Source organism: Leucoraja erinacea, chromosome 6, assembly GCF_028641065.1.
Source record: "Leucoraja erinacea ecotype New England chromosome 6, Leri_hhj_1, whole genome shotgun sequence".
In the NCBI taxonomy this organism is placed as follows: Eukaryota; Metazoa; Chordata; class Chondrichthyes; order Rajiformes; family Rajidae; genus Leucoraja; species Leucoraja erinaceus.
This window is the reverse complement of record NC_073382.1, coordinates 72267449-72287567: the sequence shown is the minus strand read 5'-3', so window position 1 is coordinate 72287567 and position 20119 is coordinate 72267449. Positions and strand designations below refer to the sequence as shown.

Below are 20119 nucleotides of genomic sequence, written 5' to 3'. Positions count from 1 at the left end.
CTACAACCTCTCACCAACTTCCACAGATGTGCCGTGAAAAGCATTTTATCGAGGTGTATCACAGCATGGTTTGGGAACAGCTCCATCCAAGACCACAAGAAATTGCAGAGAATTGTGGACGAAGCCCAGACCATCACAGAAACCAATTTCCTTTCCAATTATACCTCACTCTGCCCCACAAGGCCAAGGACGAGTCGCAGTCGGGCCTCTCCCTTCTCTTTCCTATCAGGCAAGAGGTACAGAAGTGGGAAACGCACACATTCAGATTCAGCTTTTTTCCCAGTTATCAGGCAATTGAACCATCCTTCCAACAACTGGAGAGTAGTCCTAATCTACTATCCATCTCATATGGAGACCCTCGGACTATCTTTGATCAGACTATACTGGACTTTATCTTGCACAAAACATTATTCACGTTATTCCCTTTATCATGTATCTGTACTCTGTGGAAGGCTCGATTGTAAGCATGTATTGTCTTTCCTTTGACTGGTTAGCACAAAACAAAAACTTTGCACTGTATCTCGGTACACGTGACAATAACTAAACTCTTCTACAGTAGGGCCTGAACGACAAATGTGCCAACCTTGGCAGCTGTCGCCTTGGTTTGGCTTAGAAAAGGTTTGACCAATGTGGATTAAGCCTTCCACTGCGCGGACCAGGGTGCTTCACTTGGAGAAACGCTCAATTCTTGAGGGATTCAGCACAGTAAGGACCTGCATGGGGTTAGAAACATAGAAACATAGAAATTAGGTGCAGGAGTAGGCCATTCGGCCCTTCGAGCCTGCACCGCCATTCAATATGATCATGGCTGATCATCCAACTCAGTATCCCGTACCTGCCTTCTCTCCATACCCTCTGATCCCCTTGGCCACAAGGGCCACATCTAACTCCCTCTTAAATATAGCCAATGAACTGGCCTCAACTACCCTCTGTGGCAGAGAGTTCCAGAGATTCACCACTCTCTGTGTGAAAAAAGTTCTCCTCATCTCGGTTCTAAAGGATTTTCCCCTTATCCTTAAGCTGTGACCCCTTGTCCTGGACTTCCCAACATCGGGAACAATCTTCCTGCATCTAGCCTGTCCAACCCCTTAAGAATTTTGTAAGTTTCTATAAGATCCCCTCTCAATCTCCTAAATTCTAGAGAGTATAAACCAAGTCTATCCAGTCTTTCTTCATAAGACAGTCCTGACATCCCAGGAATCAGTCTGGTGAACCTTCTCTGCACTCCCTCTATGGCAATAATGTCCTTCCTCAGATTTGGAGACCCAAAACTGCACGCAATACTCCAGGTGTGGTCTCACCAAGACCCTGTACAACTGCAGTAGAACCTCCCTGCTCCTATACTCAAATCCTCTTGCTATGAAAGCCAACATACCATTTGCTTTCTTTACTGCCTGCTGCACCTGCATGCCTACCTTCAATGACTGGTGTACCATGACACCCAGGTCTCGCTGTATCTCTCCCTTTCCCAATCGGCCACCATTTAGATAATAATCTGCTTTCCCGTTTTTGCCACCAAAATGGATAACCTCACATTTATCCACATTATACTGCATCTGGCAAACATTTGCCCACTCACCCAGCCTATCCAAGTCACCTTGCAGTCTCCTAGCATCCTCCTCACACCTAACACTGCCCCCCAGCTTAGTGTCATCCGCAAACTTGGAGATATTGCCTTCAATTCCCTCATCCAGATCATTAATATATATTGTAAATAGCTGGGGTCCCAGTACTGAGCCTTGCGGTACCCCACTAGTCACTGCCTGCCATTGTGAAAAGGACCCGTTTACTCCTACTCTTTGCTTCCTGTTTGCCAGCCAGTTCTCTATCCACATTAATACTGAACCCCCAATGCCATGTGCTTTAAGTTTGTATACTAATCTCTTATGTGGGACCTTGTCGAAAGCCTTCTGGAAGTCCAGATACACCACATCCACTGGTTCTCCCCTATCCACGCTACTAGTTACATCCTCGAAAAATTCTATAAGATTAGTCAGACATGATTTACCTTTCGTAAATCCATGCTGACTTTGTCCAATGATTTCACCACTTTCCAAGTGTGCTGCTATCCCATCTTTAATAACTGACTCTAGCAGTTTCCCCACTACCGATGTTAGACTAACTGGTCTGTAGCTCCCCGTTTTCTCTCTCCCTCCCTTCTTAAAAAGTGGGGTTACGTTTGCTACCCGCCAATCCTCTGGAACTACTCCAGAATCTAAAGAGTTTTGAAAGATTATTACTAATGCATCCACTATTTCTGGAGCTACTTCCTTAAGTACTCTGGGATGCAGCCTATCTGGCCCTGGGGATTTATCAGCCTTTAATCCATTCAATTTACCCAACACCACTTCCCGACTAACCTGGATTTCACTCAATTCCTCCACCTCCTTTGACCCGCGGGCCCCTGCTATTTCCGGCAGATCATTTATGTCTTCCTTAGTGAAGACGGAACCAAAGTAGTTATTCAATTGGTCTGCCATATCCTGGTTCCCCATGATCAACTCACCTGTTTCTGACTGCAAGGGACCTACATTTGTTTTAACTAATCTCTTTCTTTTCACATATCTATAAAAACTTTTGCAGTCAGTTTTTATGTTCCCTGCTAGTTTTCTTTCATAATCCATTTTTCCTTTCCTAATTAAGCCCTTCGTCCTCCTCTGCTGGTCTCTGAATTTCTCCCAGTTCTCTGGTATGCTGCTTTTTCTGGCTAGTTTGTACTCATCATCCTTTGCTTTGATACTATCCCTGATTTCCCTTGTTATCCATGGATGTACTACCTTCCCTGATTTATTCTTTTGCCAAACTGGGATGAACAATTTTTGTAGTTCATCCATGCAGTCTTTAAATGCCTTCCATTGCATATCCACCGTCAACCCTTTTAGAATTAATTGCCAGTCAATCTTGGCCAATTCACGTCTCATACCCTCAAAGTTACCTTTCTTTAAGTTCAAAACCATTGTTTCTGAATTAACAATGTCACTCTCCATCCTAATGAAGAACTCAACCATATTATGGTCACTCTTGCAAGAGGACGGATCTCGCTATCTAGATCTGGCTCAATGACCTCAAAGGTATCTTGAGGAAAGGCATTGCGGGTACGTGGTCTCTTGAGAAACGCTGGACCTAACAGCCAGATAGTTGTGCGGAGAAGAGCAGCTGGGACAGACCGTGATCCGTAGTCGGCTAGGTTGTCATCCGTGGGAACAAACCTACACTGATGAGGTGACGAAAACTGATGGGTACGTTGGACACGGCTGTGGACATATGTGTAAAACCGCCTCAACCAGTTACAGATGTACCCCAGCATCACTTTGCTGTCCGTGTGGTAAGTGATGTTGTCAAATGTCAAGTCCATCTCCTTCACAATCATCTCTGCGATTTCGACTGCCAGGACCGCTGCACACAATTCCAGTCTTGGAATAATGAGCTCTGGCTGGGTTGCCAGCTTTGCTTTCCCAAAGATGAAGCCCACCTCCATTTTTCCATCTTTGGTGGAGACCCTCAGGCCTGCGGCAATGGCCTCGACTGATGCGTCTGAGAACACACAAATCTTTTGTAACATGCTCAAATTTGAGAATGTGGTGTAGGGGTGTTGAATCAGTAGCTTCTGTAGACCCTGGAGCTAGTCCCTCCACTTGATCCACTCTGCCTCCATGTCTTGGGGGAGAGGAGAATCCCAATAATTAGCCTGCTTGGAGAATTCCCTGAGTAACAACCTGCCTTGTATGGTGACTGGAGCAAGGAAACCTAATGGGTCATAAAGACTGTTAACTGTTGATAACAGTCCTCTGCGAGTATAGGGCTTCTTCTCCGCAGAGCACTGGAATGTTAACGTATTTGCAGTGATATTCCAGGACACACCAAGACTGCGTTGGAGAGGGATGTCACCTGCGAACAGGTCCAGATCTTTGATGACTTACCCTCGATCTTCAGGAGGAAATGCCGTTCTGTTCAATACGACCTTATGCAGCCTGAGGTTGGATACTGCGAGCATCTCCTGATTGAGGACGCTGATGGCTTTTGCTTCCTTAGGGAATGACTTCACCCCATCATCTACATAGAAGTCATGTTCGATGAACTTGCGAGCGTCATTGCCATAGGTTGTTTCTTCCTCCTTGGCAGCTCTTCGGAGACCGTATGTGGCGACAGCCGGTGAGGGGCTGTTGCCGAAAACATGCACGCTTATCCTGTAGTCGATGATGTCACTATCTGGATTGTTGTTATGATACCACAGGAAGCGTAGAAAATCTTGATGGTCTTCTCTCATGATGAAACAGTGGAACATGTGCTGAATGTCAGCGATGACTCCACTGGTTCCTTCCAGAATCTCATGAGGACTCCTAGTAAGCTGTTGTTGAGAACAGGCGTTTTGAGCAGCATTTAATAAATTTGATCTTGCTTTCTGGGATGGTAGACTCCGAATGAGGGAAGATACCAACACTGTTGATCAACTCTGAGTGGTGGGGCTACCTCTGTATGCTGACTGCTGAGCATTTTGTCCATGAACTCCAAGTAGTGTGTCTTCATCTGCGGTCGTTTGTCCAAGGTCCGACGGAGAGAGGTAAATCTGTTGTTAGCGTACTCTCGATTATTGGGCAAACGCTACCTGGGTGACAAACGGCAGAAGTGCGACCCAGCTATTTGAGTTATCTTGGTAACACTGGTCATCCATAACGTGGAGAATCATCAAATTATGGTGCTAGGTCCTTATCACTAGCAGTTCGACGGAAGACTGACTGCCCTAGATTCTGTCCATATGTGGTCTCCTGTAGACCGGACATGGACATCAACTCTGGTTCATCCTCACAAAGAGGTGAGTAGGTGAACTTCTCCTTCACCGTAACATGACGTGCATGGTGTGAGGTAAATAGGTCGACCGTTTCCTAGAATGCAGGTCTTGTAGGTGTCCACTTGGGTAGGTCTATGTGCTCCACCAAGACATACATCATCAACAACTACCCATCCCAGATCCAGCTTCTGGGCGAATGGGGCATTGTTGGGACCGTTAATTAATCAATCAATTAATTAATTAATTAATTTGAAAAGCTGCTTCCTCACTTTATGCACCTGCAGAATATCTCTTCCCAATAGGAGCAGTATTTTAGCTTTTGGATCCAGTGGAGGAATCTCATTTGCATGCGTCTGAGATGGCTGTGGTGACGCACAGCATTGGCAGTGGGGATCTTGGCACGGTCGTCGGGCACTTGATTGCATTCCAGGAGCGGAGGAAGAGGGAGCAATGTCTTCTCATCCACAAACTCCACCATGTAGCCACAGGCTCTTCTACCTGCAGTCTGCTTGAGCCCGGCACATGGCCTCAGTGTATATGGCTGAAGATTTCCTTTGATCTCAAAGATATTGAAGCTCAGATTTTGCGAGAGCGCAGTTGGTCTGTTCATCTAAGATTGCGTACATTCTGCGTGCCTCTTGACAACGCCCTTCTGGATAGACAGAGATGAGACATATCGTAGCACATGCTCTCGCACTGACCCCTTCACCGCACACCTCTGTGCATCTGGAGGTGATTTCCTGGTTTACTGCTACCTCTTCCTTCCCACCATGCTTGGATGCGGGGGGAGATGGCTTGGACTTCCAAGGGGCTGGGCCTGGATGTAGAGCAGAGAGGTGTCTGTCACAGTCGCACTCAGTACATTTCACTTCTGCTTTACAGTTCTTGGCGAAATGACTTGTGGAGGAGCAGCAGCGGAAACAAATGGAATGTTCCTTAAGGAAGTGTTTGCGTTCTTCCAGGCTCTTTTATCTGAAGGCTCTGCACTTCTTTAATGGGTGAATCTTAGCATGAATGGGACACAGCATGGCTGGGTGTAGGGATTTCTGTGTCTCAGGAGTTGTTGGAGATGCTTGTGTCCTGTGGACGGAGATGAGAGTTTTACCATGTCTCTATTTTTTCTCTTTTGACAATTGGATGAGAGAAGCAGCGATTGAAGCTGGGGTCCGTTCTTTTTTTTTGTACTCCAAGCGGATAAAGTCAGCAAACACTATAAATAGGGGAAAACAGATGTTGTGCTGGAGTTTATACCTAGATCCAAAAGTGATCCACTTTTCCTGGATGTTATAAGGAAGCTTCTCAACAATCGGTGCAACTCCCCTGGAGGTATCAAGGTAAGACAAACCAGGAAGATACCCATCCAACTTTGCCACTTCGATTTCTGACAGAAGTTCCCCAAGCTCACGTAGCTTGTATGGCTCTATGATGGTGATCCTGGGAAAGTTCTCAAGCTTGGTAAAGAGGGCATGCTCAATAGGCTCAGGTGAACCATAAGTTTATTCGAGCCTCTGCCAGACCATCTTCAAACCTGCTGATGAACGTTTGATGTTGAGAGCCTTAATTCTTGTTGCCTGCTCCGAGGATTCTCCAAACCATTTTATCAAAAGATCTAGCTCTTCTCCAGGTGAAAGGCCCAGGCCTGCTATGGCGCGTTGGAAGTTGGACTTCCAAGCCCAGTAATTCTAAGGCTTGTCATTAAAGGCCATCAATCCCGTTGTAACAAGCTGGCTGCGGGTGAGGTATCTTGCGAGGTCTATGGTCGTGGGATTGATATTGTTGTAAGCTCGTGGAGAGTCGATAAAGCCACTGGCAGAAAGGTTGAAGTTGGCTTTCTATCCTCCAATTTAGGCACCATGTTTCCTTGGACATTGCTGGGATTGCGATGCCTATGAAATGAACTGGCCAGATTAAACTTGGTCTGATGGACGGGCGGCAATGAACCAAATAGTATGCTTTCACTCTCGATATCATGATTGGTGACATGTTAGCTGGACTTTATGCTGGCCTGCTCTATGGTGTAGTCCTGAGTACGCTTGTGTTGGTGTTGAGGATGAACAGGGCTTGGTGATCTATTACATGACCCTTGTTCTGCTAATAAACGTGCTTCGATGGTGTCGGCCTCTGTAATGGCTGCTTTTATCTCTTTATCTTGCTGCAAGGCCTCTAAGGTCGCCTGAAGCCGAGCAGCCTCGAATTTCATCTCTATCTCTCTCTGAGCGAATGCGGCTCTGGTTTCAGCTGTATTAGCCCGAGCTCTAAGGGCGGCAACGCTGGAACTTGAACTGGCTGAAGTGCGGTAAGAATGGACGCTGACAGACTTGCCTTCATTCTGTGAAGCGTTGTCTTGGTTGCCTGTTGCCATGGCGTTGAGGTGTTGATGGACAATGTGACGATGTGAGCCGCCTTGTAGCACAGCTTGTTGTGTTGCTATCTTTTCAATATACTGGACTCGCTGAATGTCCCTATCCATCTATCTGGCAAGCTAAACAATTGATCCAATAGAGATGATCTATCCTTTGATGCTTTACTGTATTCAACTGTGAAACTATACTGGACTCGCTGAATGTCTCTATCCAGCTATCTAGCAAGTTAAACAATTAATCCAATAAAGACCCGTAGACACGAGATGTCGTTGATGCTTTACTGTATTCATCTGTGAAACTGTAACATACAAGCAGAAAAGGAAGCAGCATATTTAATTACGTTATACACTTGGTATAGGCACATAAACTATGATGCCACCACTAAATACAATGCTGTTATGTGAGAAACCAACCAGGGTACATGAAACATTCTTAACTTTGTTAATAATAGCAATCCTGCTCAATAACGTTTATAACATATAAAGATGCTGTTAACAAACATGATTACTCACAAACATTGCGTCTAACAAATTCGGTGGGGTAGGATGGCGATAGATTACACACTGGAATTACACTATCTACACCATGCGATACTCTCTCTGAGCTGGACCTCCTAGTTTATGATAACTTCCTGTATAACAGGAAAGGTAACTCACTGTAGGAACCGGAATATCCAGCAGGTGGCATTAATACATGTAAACAAAATGCGGTCCAGCACACTCCCCGCCTGGGGTCTCCCAGACCCCAAGCAAATCTCCCATTTAACCCCCAGAGTCCTCGGGAGACAAGAGAAGAACCACTTTGGTGATCGGGCAGACGTAGAGCTTCTGGCCTCCATCCTTGAAGATTCTGACTTCCACTCTCCGAACCTTCCCATCCTGACTTGGAAAAGTCTTTGAGATGATTGCCACGGGCCACTCATTTCTTGAGGGTTTCAGCACAGTAAGGACCTGTGTCATGTTAGTTGCAAGAGGACGGATCTCACTATCTAGATCTCGCTCCGCGACCTCCATGGTCTCTTGAGGTAAAACATTGCAGGTAAGTGGTCTCTTGAGAAACGCTGGTCCTGACAGCCAGGTGGTGGTGCAGAGTAGAGCTTCTGGGACGGACCGTGATCCGGGGTCAGCTGGGATGTCATCCGTGGGAACAAACCTCCACTGATGAGATGACAAAAACTGATGGATACGTTCGACACCGCTGTGGACGTATGTGTAAAACTACCTTGACCGGTTACAAATGTGCCCCAGTACTACTTTGCTGTCCGTGTGGTAGATGATGTCGTCCATCTCCTTCACAATCATCTCTGCGATTTCGACAGCCAAGACCGCTGCACACAATTCCAGTCTTGGAATAGTGAGCTCTGGCTGGGTTGCTAGCTTTGCTTTCCCAAAGATGAAGCCCACCTCCGTTATTCCGTCTTCGGTGATGACCCTAAGATAGGCAACTGCAGCAATGGCCTTGACTGATGCGTCTGAGAACAGACAAAGCACCTGTTGTAGCATGCTCAACTTTGAGAATGTGGTGTAGGGGCGTGGAATCTGTAGCATCTGTAGATCCTGGAGCGCGTCCCTCCACTTGGGTAGGTCTACGTGCTCCATCAAGACCTACATCACCAACAACTACCCATCCCAGATCCAGCTTCTGGGCAAATGGGCATTGTTGGGACCGTTAATTAGTTTCTTCACTTTATGCACCTGCAGAATATCTCTTCCCAATAGGAGCAGTATTTTGGCGTTTGGGTCCAGTGGAGGAATCACGTTGGCAATGCATCTGAGATGGCTGTGGTAACGCGCAGCATTAAGAGTGGGGATCTCGGCACGGAAATTAAGCACTTGATTGCATTCTAGGAGTGGAGGAAGAGGGAGCAATGTCTTCTCATCCACAGACTCCACCATGTAACCGCAGTCTGTTCTACCTGCAGTCTGCTTGTCCAGCACATGTCCGCATTGAATATGGCTTAAGATTTCCTTTGATCTCAAAGATATTGAAAAACTCAGATGTTGCAAGAGAGCGGTTGCTCTGTTCATCTAAGATGGCGTACATCCTGCGTGCCTCTTGGCGACGTCCTTCTGGATAGACTGAGATGAGACATATCTTAGCAGATGCTCTCGCGCTGACCCCATCACCGCACACCTCTGTGCATCTGGAGGTGATTTCCTAGTTTACCGCTACCTCTTCCTCCCCGCCATGCTCAGATGCGGGGGGGAGATGGCTTGGACTTCCAAGGGGCTGGGCCTGGATGTAGAGCAGAGAGGTGTCTGTCACAGTCGCACTCAGTACATTTCACTCTGCTTCACAGATCTTGGCGAAATAACTTGTGGAGGAGCAGCAGCGGAAACAAATGGAATGTTCCTTAAGGAAGTGTTTGCGGTCTTCCAGGCTCTTTTCTCTGAAGGCTCTGCACTTCTTTAATGGATGAATCTTAGCATGAATGGGACACAGCTTGGATGGGTCACTGGATTTCTGTGTCTCAGGAGTTGTTGGAGATGCTTGTGTCCTGTGGACGGAGACGCGAGTTTTACCATGTATCTCTATTTTTTCTCTTTTGACAATTGGTGGATGAGAGAAGCAGCGATTGAAGCTGGGGTCCGTTCTTTTTTTTTGTACTCCAAGCGGATAAAGTCGGCAAACACTCTAAATAGGGGAAAACAGATGTTGTGCTGGAGTTTATACCTAGATCCAAAAGTGATCCACTTTCCCTGGATGTTATAAGGAAGCTTCTCAACAATCGGTGCAACTCCCCTGGAGGTATCAAGGTAAGACAAACCAGGTAGATACCCATCCAACTTTGCCGCTTTGATTTCTGACAGAAGGTCCCTGAGCTCACGTAGCTTGTATGGCTCTTTGATGGTGATCCTGGGAAAGTTCTCAAGCTTGGTAAAGAGGCCATGCTCAATAGACTCAGGTGAACCATAAGTTTATTCGAGCCTCTGCCAGACCATCTTCAAACCTGCTGATGGATTCCTCATGTTGACAGCCTTAATTCGTGTTGCCTGCACCGAGGATTCTTTTCCAAGCAATTTTTTCAAAAGATCTAGCTCTTCTCCAAGTGAAAGGCCCAGGCCTGCTATGGTGCGCTGGAAGGAGGATCTCCAAGCCCAGTAATTCTCAGGCTTGTCATTAAAGGCCGTCAATCCCGTTGTAACAAGCTGGCTGCGGGCGAGGTATCTGGCGAGGTCCATGGTGGTGGGATTGATATTGTTGGTGGCTCGAGGAGAGTTGATAAAGCCGCTGTGCAGAAAGGTTGAAGTTGGTTTTCTATCCTTCAATTTAGGCTCCACGTTTCCTTGGACATTACTGGGATTGTGATGCCTATGAAATGAACTGGCCAGATTAGATTTGGTCTGATGCACGGGCAGCTATGAACCAAGTAGTGTGCTACCACTCTCGATATCATAATCGGTGACATGTTGGCTTGACTTTATGCTGGCTTGCTCTATGACGTAGTCCAGAGTACGCTCGTGTTGGTTTTGAAGGTGAACAGGGCTTGGTGATCTATTACGTGACCCTTGTTCTGCTAATAAACGTGCTTCTATGGCGTCGGCCTCTGCAAAGGCTGCTTTCATCTCATTTTCTTGCTGCAAGACCTCTAAGGTCGCCTGCATCCGCGCAGCCTCGACCTTCATATCTATCTCTCTCTGAGCGAATGCTGCTCTAGCTTCGGCTGCGTTTGCTTTAGCCCGTGCTTTAAGGGCGGCCATGCTGGAACTGGATCTGGCTGTAGAGCGGTAAGAACGAACGCTGAGAGACTTAGCTTCATTCTGTGAAGCGTTGACTTGGTTGCTTGTTGCCATGGCGTTGAGGTGTGGACGGACAATGTGATGATGTGAGCCACCCTGTAGTACAGCTTGTTGTGGTGCTGTCTTTTCACTATACTGGACTCGCTGAATGTCCCTATCCAGCTATCTAGCAAGTTAAACAATTAATCCAATAAAGACCCGTAGACACGAGATGTCGTTGATGCTTTACTGTATTCAACTGTGAAACTGTAACCTACAAGCAGAAAAGGAAACACCATATTTAGTTACATTATACGCTTGATATAGGCCCATAAACTATGATGCCACCACTAAATATAATGCTGTTATGTGAGAAACCAACCAGGGTACATGAAACATTCTTAACTTTGTTAATAATAGCAATCCTGCTCAATAACGTTTATATCATATAAAGATGCTGCTAACAAACATGATTACTCACAGACATTGCGTCTAACATTTGATGGGGTAGGATAGCGATAGATTACACACTGGAATTACACTATCTACACCATGCGGTACTTTCTCTGAGCTGGACTTCCTAGTTTATGATAACTTCCTGTATAAAGAAAGGTAACTCAAAGCTGTAGGAATCGGAATATCCACCAGGTGGCATTAATACATGTAAACAGAATGTGGTCCAGCACAGAAACTGTAACATATAAGCAGAAAAGAAACAACATAGGGTTTAGCATTTAGTATAGGAACATAAACGAGGTTGCCACCGCCAAACACAGCGTTGGTATCCGAGAACCAACCAGGGTACATGAAACATTCCTAAACTTTGTTAATAATCACAATCCTGCTCAATAGCATTCATATAAAGATGATGTCAATAAACATAATTACTTACAGACATTGTGTCTAACAAACTCTGTGAGGAATAATGGCAATGGATTAAACACACTGAATTACACTGTCTAAACACCATGAGGTACCCTTTCTGAGTTTATGACAACTTCCCATCTAATAGGAAATGAAACTTAATGCTGCTGTACCAGAACTTCCAGCAAGTGGCATTAATGCATTTAAACAAAATACAGTCCAGAACAAAAGTAATCCTGTCTCTAAGAATCTGCTTCCATTGTTTCAACAGAGGCAATTAACAACTTTAAAGGTGCAAGATAGGCTTCAATCAGTACCTGTACCATGAGCTGTTCATAAAATTGAGTTTGTATGATTGCCCGAAAACAAGCATTTGCTAAATGCAGTTTATTTAGCATTAACTATAATCATGATAATGGGTAGAAGCAGAGACATTCTTTGTGTCAAATCAAATGGGCAGCTAAGTTGTGCATCATGACCCCACTTCATTTTGGTTCCTATCCAATTAAGCCATCATATATGTTTTAAATTTTAGATTATTTACTCAATGGTGCATCTTAATTTTCTTTTCAAATCCTTTACATTAATTAGGTACAGAATGAAATATAACTAGTGTGCCCTATTGTGAGATACACATACATTTTGGGCTTTATTTGAACAATTTAACAGAATAAAATTAATGTTAGCAGTCTATCTAAAATTTTAGGTAAATAAAAAGTTACATTTATCCAGACATATAGTGCACTCATTAGAATTGTTTAGATATATAAAGGTTGAATGACAAAAGTTGACATAATTGTTTTCTATATTTTTCCTGATTTTAGTCTGTACCACTGTGAACGTCCATTATTAATAGATATATTGCTCTAGGACAACAAACAGGAGAAGGTACTGTGAATAATGTATGTTAAGCATTCAGCATGAATGACTGTCGATATTTCACAAACTTAAAACTACAATATTTCTCTTGTATTGCAGATTCATCAGTAGGATAACGTCAAAGTCAAGGTGTTGATGAAGCAATTACCTTATTACCTGCTGCTATGAAATGGTTACATTATATGTAACATTTCACTTGCTTATATAAACATTATAGCAAAGTGAATAATCTATGATAGTTATGTAATTAAATGCAAAACTAATATGGAGATAGGTTGTGAGTGGGAAATTTTTGAAGTCAACGATACAACATCTTAATTTAATTAGTTAATAATAAATTTCACATTTTGATTATAAATTGGGACTCTTGTGTGATTAGAAATTGGATATTCTCTCATGTGCTACATGATGTCTGCTTCCAGTTGTGGGTTCAAATGGAGCATTTAATATGTTAAGGATCATACTTATAAATAGTTTGGTGATAATTCTGCCCTACATATCATTAGTTTAGTTTTGAGAAACAGTTCGGACACAGGCCCTTCAGGCCACCGGATGTGCCTCGACCAGCAATCACCTATGCTCTAGTTCTATATTACACACTAGGGACAATTTATAGTCACTAATTAACCTGCAAACCCGCACGGCTTGGGAATGACGTCAAGAGTACTTGGAGAAAACTCATGCGGTCACAAGGAGAACGTACAAACTCATACAAACAGCACCTGTAGTCAGGATTGAACCCAAGTTTCCAGTGCTATAAGACAGCATACCTACTTCTGCGCCATTGTGCTGCCCTAAATCTAAAGGTGGAAAAATATGAGTTTATCCATTTTGAAACAAAAAAGAAAAGTACAGACACTCCATAATTTACTTTATAAGATGACATGTAAACTCTGAATTACCTAAACAATTCATGATAGGCGGTCCTTTTTCCTGAATGACCTATGTTATGGTAACGGGGAGGGGCTTCCTGGCTGCTTCATAGATATAAGTGTTGCCCAGGGTTGATGCGACACTGGGAAGGTGAGTAACTCCCGGCCTAGTCACTAATGTCTTCCACAAGATGCACCAGCGAGCCCTTCTTCACCAGCTGCTGCATCATTAGGTTGATGGGGCTATTGTTGCGGCTCACATTGTAGCCCTTCGCAGACGCGTAGTGATTCCAACGCGTAAAATCAGTCTTACATAAGGGTAGCTCTTACCTAAGTTTGGGAGTATCTTTTTAAAACAGGAGAGACCCAAACAGTTGATGTTCAAAGGGCCTTAATGTCCTATATTGTCATCAAAAGGTAACAAGCAGATATAGCACGCATTTAAGAAGGCAAATTATATATTGGTCATTATTTTAAGTATAGTAGGATCTCTTGCTATACTGTAACTGTGATGAGCCTTGGTAAAAGGATAGACAATATAGAGAGATTGCAGCAGAGATTCACCACACTCTGTCCTGGAATGGCAGACCTAACAAATGAGGAAAGGCACAGATGTAAAATGCAGTTTATTGCATGAGGACATTTGGCATCAACCCTAATCAGGATTATGGGTAGAAGCAGACTAACTCTGTGCACGTTGCTGCAAGTCAAATGAGCAGTTAAGCTGCGTATCATGACTACTTCATTTCCATTCCTATCCAATGAAGCCATCCTTATTTTTTTAGTTTTAGATCATTATCTTAATGGTGCATTGTATTCTCCAAATTTAGGTGATCCTCCCTCCCCACACACACACACACACACTTTTCCCTCCCTCTTCCGCCCCCATCTCCTGGCGTGCTCCTCTTTCTCCACCCGTATTCCCTTCTACATTTGTTTGACTTTCCATTTCACTTCTCTCCTTATCTGACATCCTTTGGTCTCCTTTTCAACTCTGGCCTTGACCACCCCTCTGTCAATCAAGTCATCCCCATTTCTATCCACCTAGTTGCCAGTCTTTATTCCACCCCCACGACAATAAGTCTGAAGAAAACGCAAAACGTCACCTATCAACAACCTCCAGAGATGCTGCCTGACCCATTGAGTTATTCCTTGTTCCTGAGTTATTCCTTTGTTTTTTTGTAAACCAGCAGCTGCAGTTCCTTGTGCCTCCTTAAGGTCATCATCTTTTCAAATGCAAATATATGGACGGACAATAAATGGTGATCTTGTCAGTGGTGGATATTTTAATAATTCCCAACTTGAACAAATTGTATAAACAATATTACATGTGTTATGTCTGAAGAAGGGTTCGACCCATACGTCACCTAGCCATTTGCAAGAGTCAAGAGATTCACTGCATCTCTCCCGAAATGGAACAGTGACCTTCTTGCAGAAGCACAACAAATGGGAGCTTAGTTGATGGTTTTTGTTTAATAACCAGATAGTTGAAGAGAAGAAGCTGCTCCTGAACCTGGACATCAGATTTTTTTTCCTGATGGCAGGAGTGAGTGTGGCCAGATTGGTTTGGGTCTCTGTTGATGCTGGCTGCCTTTTTGAGGCCAACTTCGATGGATGGTGGGGAGGTGGGAGGGGATCAATGTCCGTAATGGACTGGCCAATGTTCACCACTATTTTGCTATCTTCTTCGTACCTGGGCATTTGAGTTACCCGGACCAGGTTGTGATGCAACCAGTCAATATGCTCTCTACTGCACACCTGTAGAAGTTCAAGAGTATTCATTAACATACCAAATCTCCATCTTCTAAGGAAGTAGAGACATTGATGGGCTTTCTATATGATTACATCAATCTCCAGCGATTCTCCCTGGCCTGGGTTTTTCCAGCATTTTGTGTCCAACTTTTATGTTTGATGTTTTATGTTTAATAATGATAAAGAGTCTGGCCCTATATCCATAGTCTGATTGGGAAGAGCTTTTGTACACTGCAGAGTACATACATAGTCTTATGGGATGATGCAAAATGATCTATGCGTGAAAGTCACCACTTCAGTAGTCAATTAACCAACATATGATATATGACATGATGTGGATGATCAGCCATGATCACGTTGAATAGCGGTGCTGGCTCGAAGGGCCGAATGGCCTACTCCTGCACCTATTGTCTATTATCTTAATTGAGGATTTTAAGTTGCCATAATCTTGCAAAGCATTGTCAATGGCTATTGCACAAATTACAAGCACAATTGAATCTTCTTCCCATAACTGTGTTAGATATTATCTGGGACAAATCACCTTGATTGACAGGAGCCACCACAAACATTTACTACTACCAAACCATGTCAATCGTGGCTGCAAGATGCACTAGAAAATCGCACTTGGGATTTGTAAAAAAATAATTGACCAACATCATCTCAAAGGATAAGTGCAGCACATGCTACGAAGCTCACCACGGCAATGTCCCCTCCAAATCACACAATATTCCGATTTGGTAGTGCATGGAACATTACTGCATAAGAACAATGTCCGTGCCGATTGTTAGCCTTCATGTGGGTTATGGATTATGTGGACTTGGATCCTAAGATCCCACCACATATTAATGCTTTTGAGGGTCATACCATTAATTGTATATTTTTCCATTACGTTTGGGCTCCCAAAGTGTAACACCTCAATGACACAATGGTTCAATTATGCTTTCATTGGCACATGTGCGCTGGACAGTGAAATTCTTTTTACAAAGATCACACATGCACAAATCGCCATATTTTGGCACCATTTACATCACCATTTATAAAAAAAATCCAAAGTCTGTTCCACGCGCTTGATGTACTGGAGCAGCTCTCGATACAGGTAAGGCCTGGGCTGCTGCAAGACCTCCTCCATCGTCCTTGACGAGCACGGCCCACAAACTAACTCTCTCTCCTCGTCTGACCATCTTTGTGCCCTGGGATCGCTTCCTGCAGCTGATCTTGAAGCTGCTTCTCAGTCTCGCCATCTGATGAGCCTTCATGTGGGTTACGGATTATGTCCTCACAGGAGGCTTCGGGGGGGTCCCGCCGACGATGAACCTTCAGGCAAGGTCCCAACAACCAAAGAGCTTTCCAGGAGGCTGTGGCACCTCGGGAAGGCTGACAGAATAACACCTTTCCCCCAGAGCCGTTTGTTGTACTTTCGTTATTATATTATTACACCTTCATTGTTACCGAGCCAAAAATCTGCATTTGTGTAACTAACAGCACTCCATGAATACCTCAAACACATAAGCTACATTGATTGAATATGGCCACTCACCACCACTTCTGAGGAGCAATTGCAGATGAACTACTGAATAGATCGATAGAAAAAATGAATTAACAAAGCAAAATTGAACAAAGTTCAATATTTTTCATTGTCAAGTCAAGTTTATTTGTCACATACACATACGAGATGTGCAGTGAAATGAAAGTGGCAATGCTCGCGGACTTTTGTGCAAAAGACAAACAACAAAACAACCAAACAAATTATAAACACAATCATAACACACATATTCTTTTACATAATAAATAATAGAAGGAAAAACGTTCTGTAGAGTTAGTCCCTGGTGAGATAGGCGTTTACAGTCCGAATTGCCTCTGGGAAGAAACTCCTTCTCAACCTCTCCGTTCTCACTGCATGGCAACGGAGGCGTTTGCCTGACCGTAGCGGCTGGAACAGTCCGTTGCAGGGGTGGAAGAGGTCTCTCATGATTTTGTTTGCTCTGGAGTTGCACCTCCTGTTGTATAGTTCCTGCAGGGGGGTGAGTGAAGTTCCCATAGTGCGTTCGGCCGAACGCACTACTCTCTGCAGAGCCTTCTTGTCCTTGGCAGAGCAATTCCCAAACCAGATGGTAATGTTCCCGGACAAGATGCTTTCCACCGCCGCTGCGTAGAAGCACTGGAGGATCCTCGGAGACACTCTGAATTTCCTCACTTGCCTGAGGTGGTAAAGGCGCTGCCTTGCCTTACTCACCAGTGCTGAGGCGTGTGATGACCATGTCATATCCTCAGAGATGTGGACTCCCAGATATTTAAAACAGTTCCCCCTATCCACAGGATCCCCATTTATACTCAATGGAGTGTACGTCCTCGGATGATGTGCCCTCCTAAAGTCCATGATCAGCTCCTTCGTTTTTTTGATGTTCAAGAGGAGGCTGTTCTCCTGGCACCAGAGTGCTAGATCAGCCACCTCCTCCCGGTAGGCCCTTCTCATCATTGTCTGAGATCAGGCCCACCACCACAGTGTCATCAGCAAACTTAATTATTGAATTGGAGCTGAACCTAGCCACACAGTCATGTGTGTACAGGGAGTACAATAGGGGGCTGAGGACGCAACCCTGGGGCGATCCTGTGCTCAGGGTGAGGGACTTCGATGTATTCCCTCCCATCTTGACTACCTGGGGCCTGGCAGTGAGAAAGTCCAGGACCCAGGCACACAGGGAGGTGTTGAGCCCCAATTCCAGTAGCTTCCCGGCCAATCTGGTGGGGACTATCGTGTTGAAGGCTGAACTGTAGTCTATGAACAGCATCCTCACGTAGCCCCCCTTCTGGCTGTCCAGATGGGAGAGAGCAGTGTGCAAGACCTGGAAGACCGCATCGTCCGTCCGTGTTCGGACGGTATGCAAACTGCAACGGGTCCATGTTCCGAGGTAGGAAGGCGCAGATGTTTGGTACCGGTACAATGATGGATTTTTTGAAGCAGGCAGGGACCACGGACCTGTCCAGGGAGAGGTTGAATAATGTAGTGAGCACTGGAGCTAGCTGCGTAGCACAGGACTTGAGTACTCGCCCCGAGATGCCATCGGGGCCTGCAGCTTTTCTCGTGTTCACCCGTGTCAGAGCTCTCCTCACATCATGCTCGGACAGCGAGAATGTGTGCACATTCCTCCCTTCAGCTTCGGTAGCCAGCCCGCTGGTGGTATTGTCGATAGTCGTCAGACCTGGAGTGGTGTTGCCCCTCTCGAAACGAGCGTAGAAGGAGTTCAGGTCATCAGCTAGGGAGGTGCCGGCACATGCGGTTGAGGGAGGGGTGCTTCGGTAGTTGGTTACAATCCGTAGCCCCTGCCACAGGCTTCTGGTGTCCTGCTGCTCCATCTGTAACTCCATCTTGTCCCTGTACCTTCTCTTTGCGTCCTTCACCGCCCTTCGCAGTCGGTAGGACTCTGCCTTGTAGACGTCCATGTTTCCTGATGCCAAGCCCGAGTTGTAGGCAGCGGTACGAGCATTCAAGGCCACCCGAACAGTCCTGTCTACCCACGGTTTTTGGTTCGGAAAGGTGCTTACCCTTACCGTGGGGACGATGTTGTCGGTTACTGTTGCGATGAAGTCCATGACTGCTTCCGCGAACTCACTGACGTCACTGGAACTTGCTTCGAACATATTCCAGTCGACATCACTCAGTGCATCTTGCAGCATGGCCTCTGACTGGTCGGATCACCGCTTTACGTCCCTCGTCTCTACCGCTTCCCGAACTATCCTCTGTTTATACTCCGGCAACAGGAAAATAGCAGCGTGGTCAGATTTCCCTAAGGGAGGGAGTGAAACGGCCTTGTAGCCTTTCCTGAATGGTGTGTAGCAGTGGTCCAAAGTTCTTTCCCCCCTGGTGGCACACGTGATGTGTTGGTAGAAGTTCGGCATGACCTTCTTGAGATTTGATTTATTAAAATCTCCAGCCACCACCATAGCCGCATCCGGGTACTTGTTTTGATGTCGACATAGCACATCGTGTAGGGCCGATAGTGCCACGTCGGTGTCCGCCTGCGGTGGAATGTAGACGGCTGTGACGATCACTGAGCCGAACTCCCGGGGAAGGTAGAATGGGCGGCATGAGATTGTCAGGTGCTCCAGATCCGGCGAGCAGGAACGGGAAAGCATCTTGATATTTCCAGGGTTGCACCAGTTGTTATTGGTCATGAAGCAGACTCCTCCACCCTTGGATTTCCCAGATGCTTCTGTTCTGTCAGCACGGTGGACAGTGAAGGACTCGGTTGGGCAGATTACCTGATCCGGAATCAGTGAGGTCAGCCATGTTTCAGTCAGGCAGAGGATGTTGCAGTTCCTTATGTCCCGCTGGAATCTGATCCTCGCCCTGAGGTCATCCAGCTTGTTTTCCAGGGACTGGACATTCGCCAGAAGAATGCTGGGCAGAGGGGGACGAAAGGCTTGGGCTCTCAGCCTATTCCGAATCCCCCCCCCGCTTCCCTCGATGTTTTCTCCGGGTTTTCCTTGCAGCCGAGCTCCCTTTGTTGTTGCAGCAGCTTCTGCTGATCTCTGCTGGCCATGCTGGATCAGTGAGTAAAGAGTTTAAAAAGTCTCCGTTTGCCCTGGAGTTTAGATTTAAGAGGGTTTCCCTGTCATACTTTGTTAGTACTAGGGAGTTAGAACTTAGAAATAAGTTAAAAAGGAACATAAAAGTTAAAAACACACACAATTTTCGCGGAGCTGCCACAACGGCGACTGGACAGGGCCGCGCCATTTTCTTTTTTTTTTTTTTTTTTTTTTTTTTGATAATACCATATGAAATTTCTACTTTGATGACTAACTTTATAAATTTTAGAGGGCCACGATATTATTGATAGGAATTTCTGGATTTTCTCATTTAACTATAACTCGCTGTCAGGT

At 45.3% G+C, this 20119-nt stretch overlaps 1 protein-coding gene across 1 annotated transcript in view; it reads left to right on the top strand.

Moving 5' to 3' along the window:
* The window catches only part of LOC129698430 (uncharacterized), a 43091-nt gene extending 30125 nt beyond the window's left edge, over positions 1–12966 (top strand). Inside the window, exon 7 of the mRNA XM_055637574.1 lies at positions 12714–12966. Within this exon, the coding sequence (XP_055493549.1) occupies positions 12714–12730 (17 nt within the window). The 3' untranslated portion in view covers positions 12731–12966. The remainder of the gene's footprint in view (positions 1–12713) is intronic.
* Positions 12967–20119: the final 7153 nt, after the last annotated feature.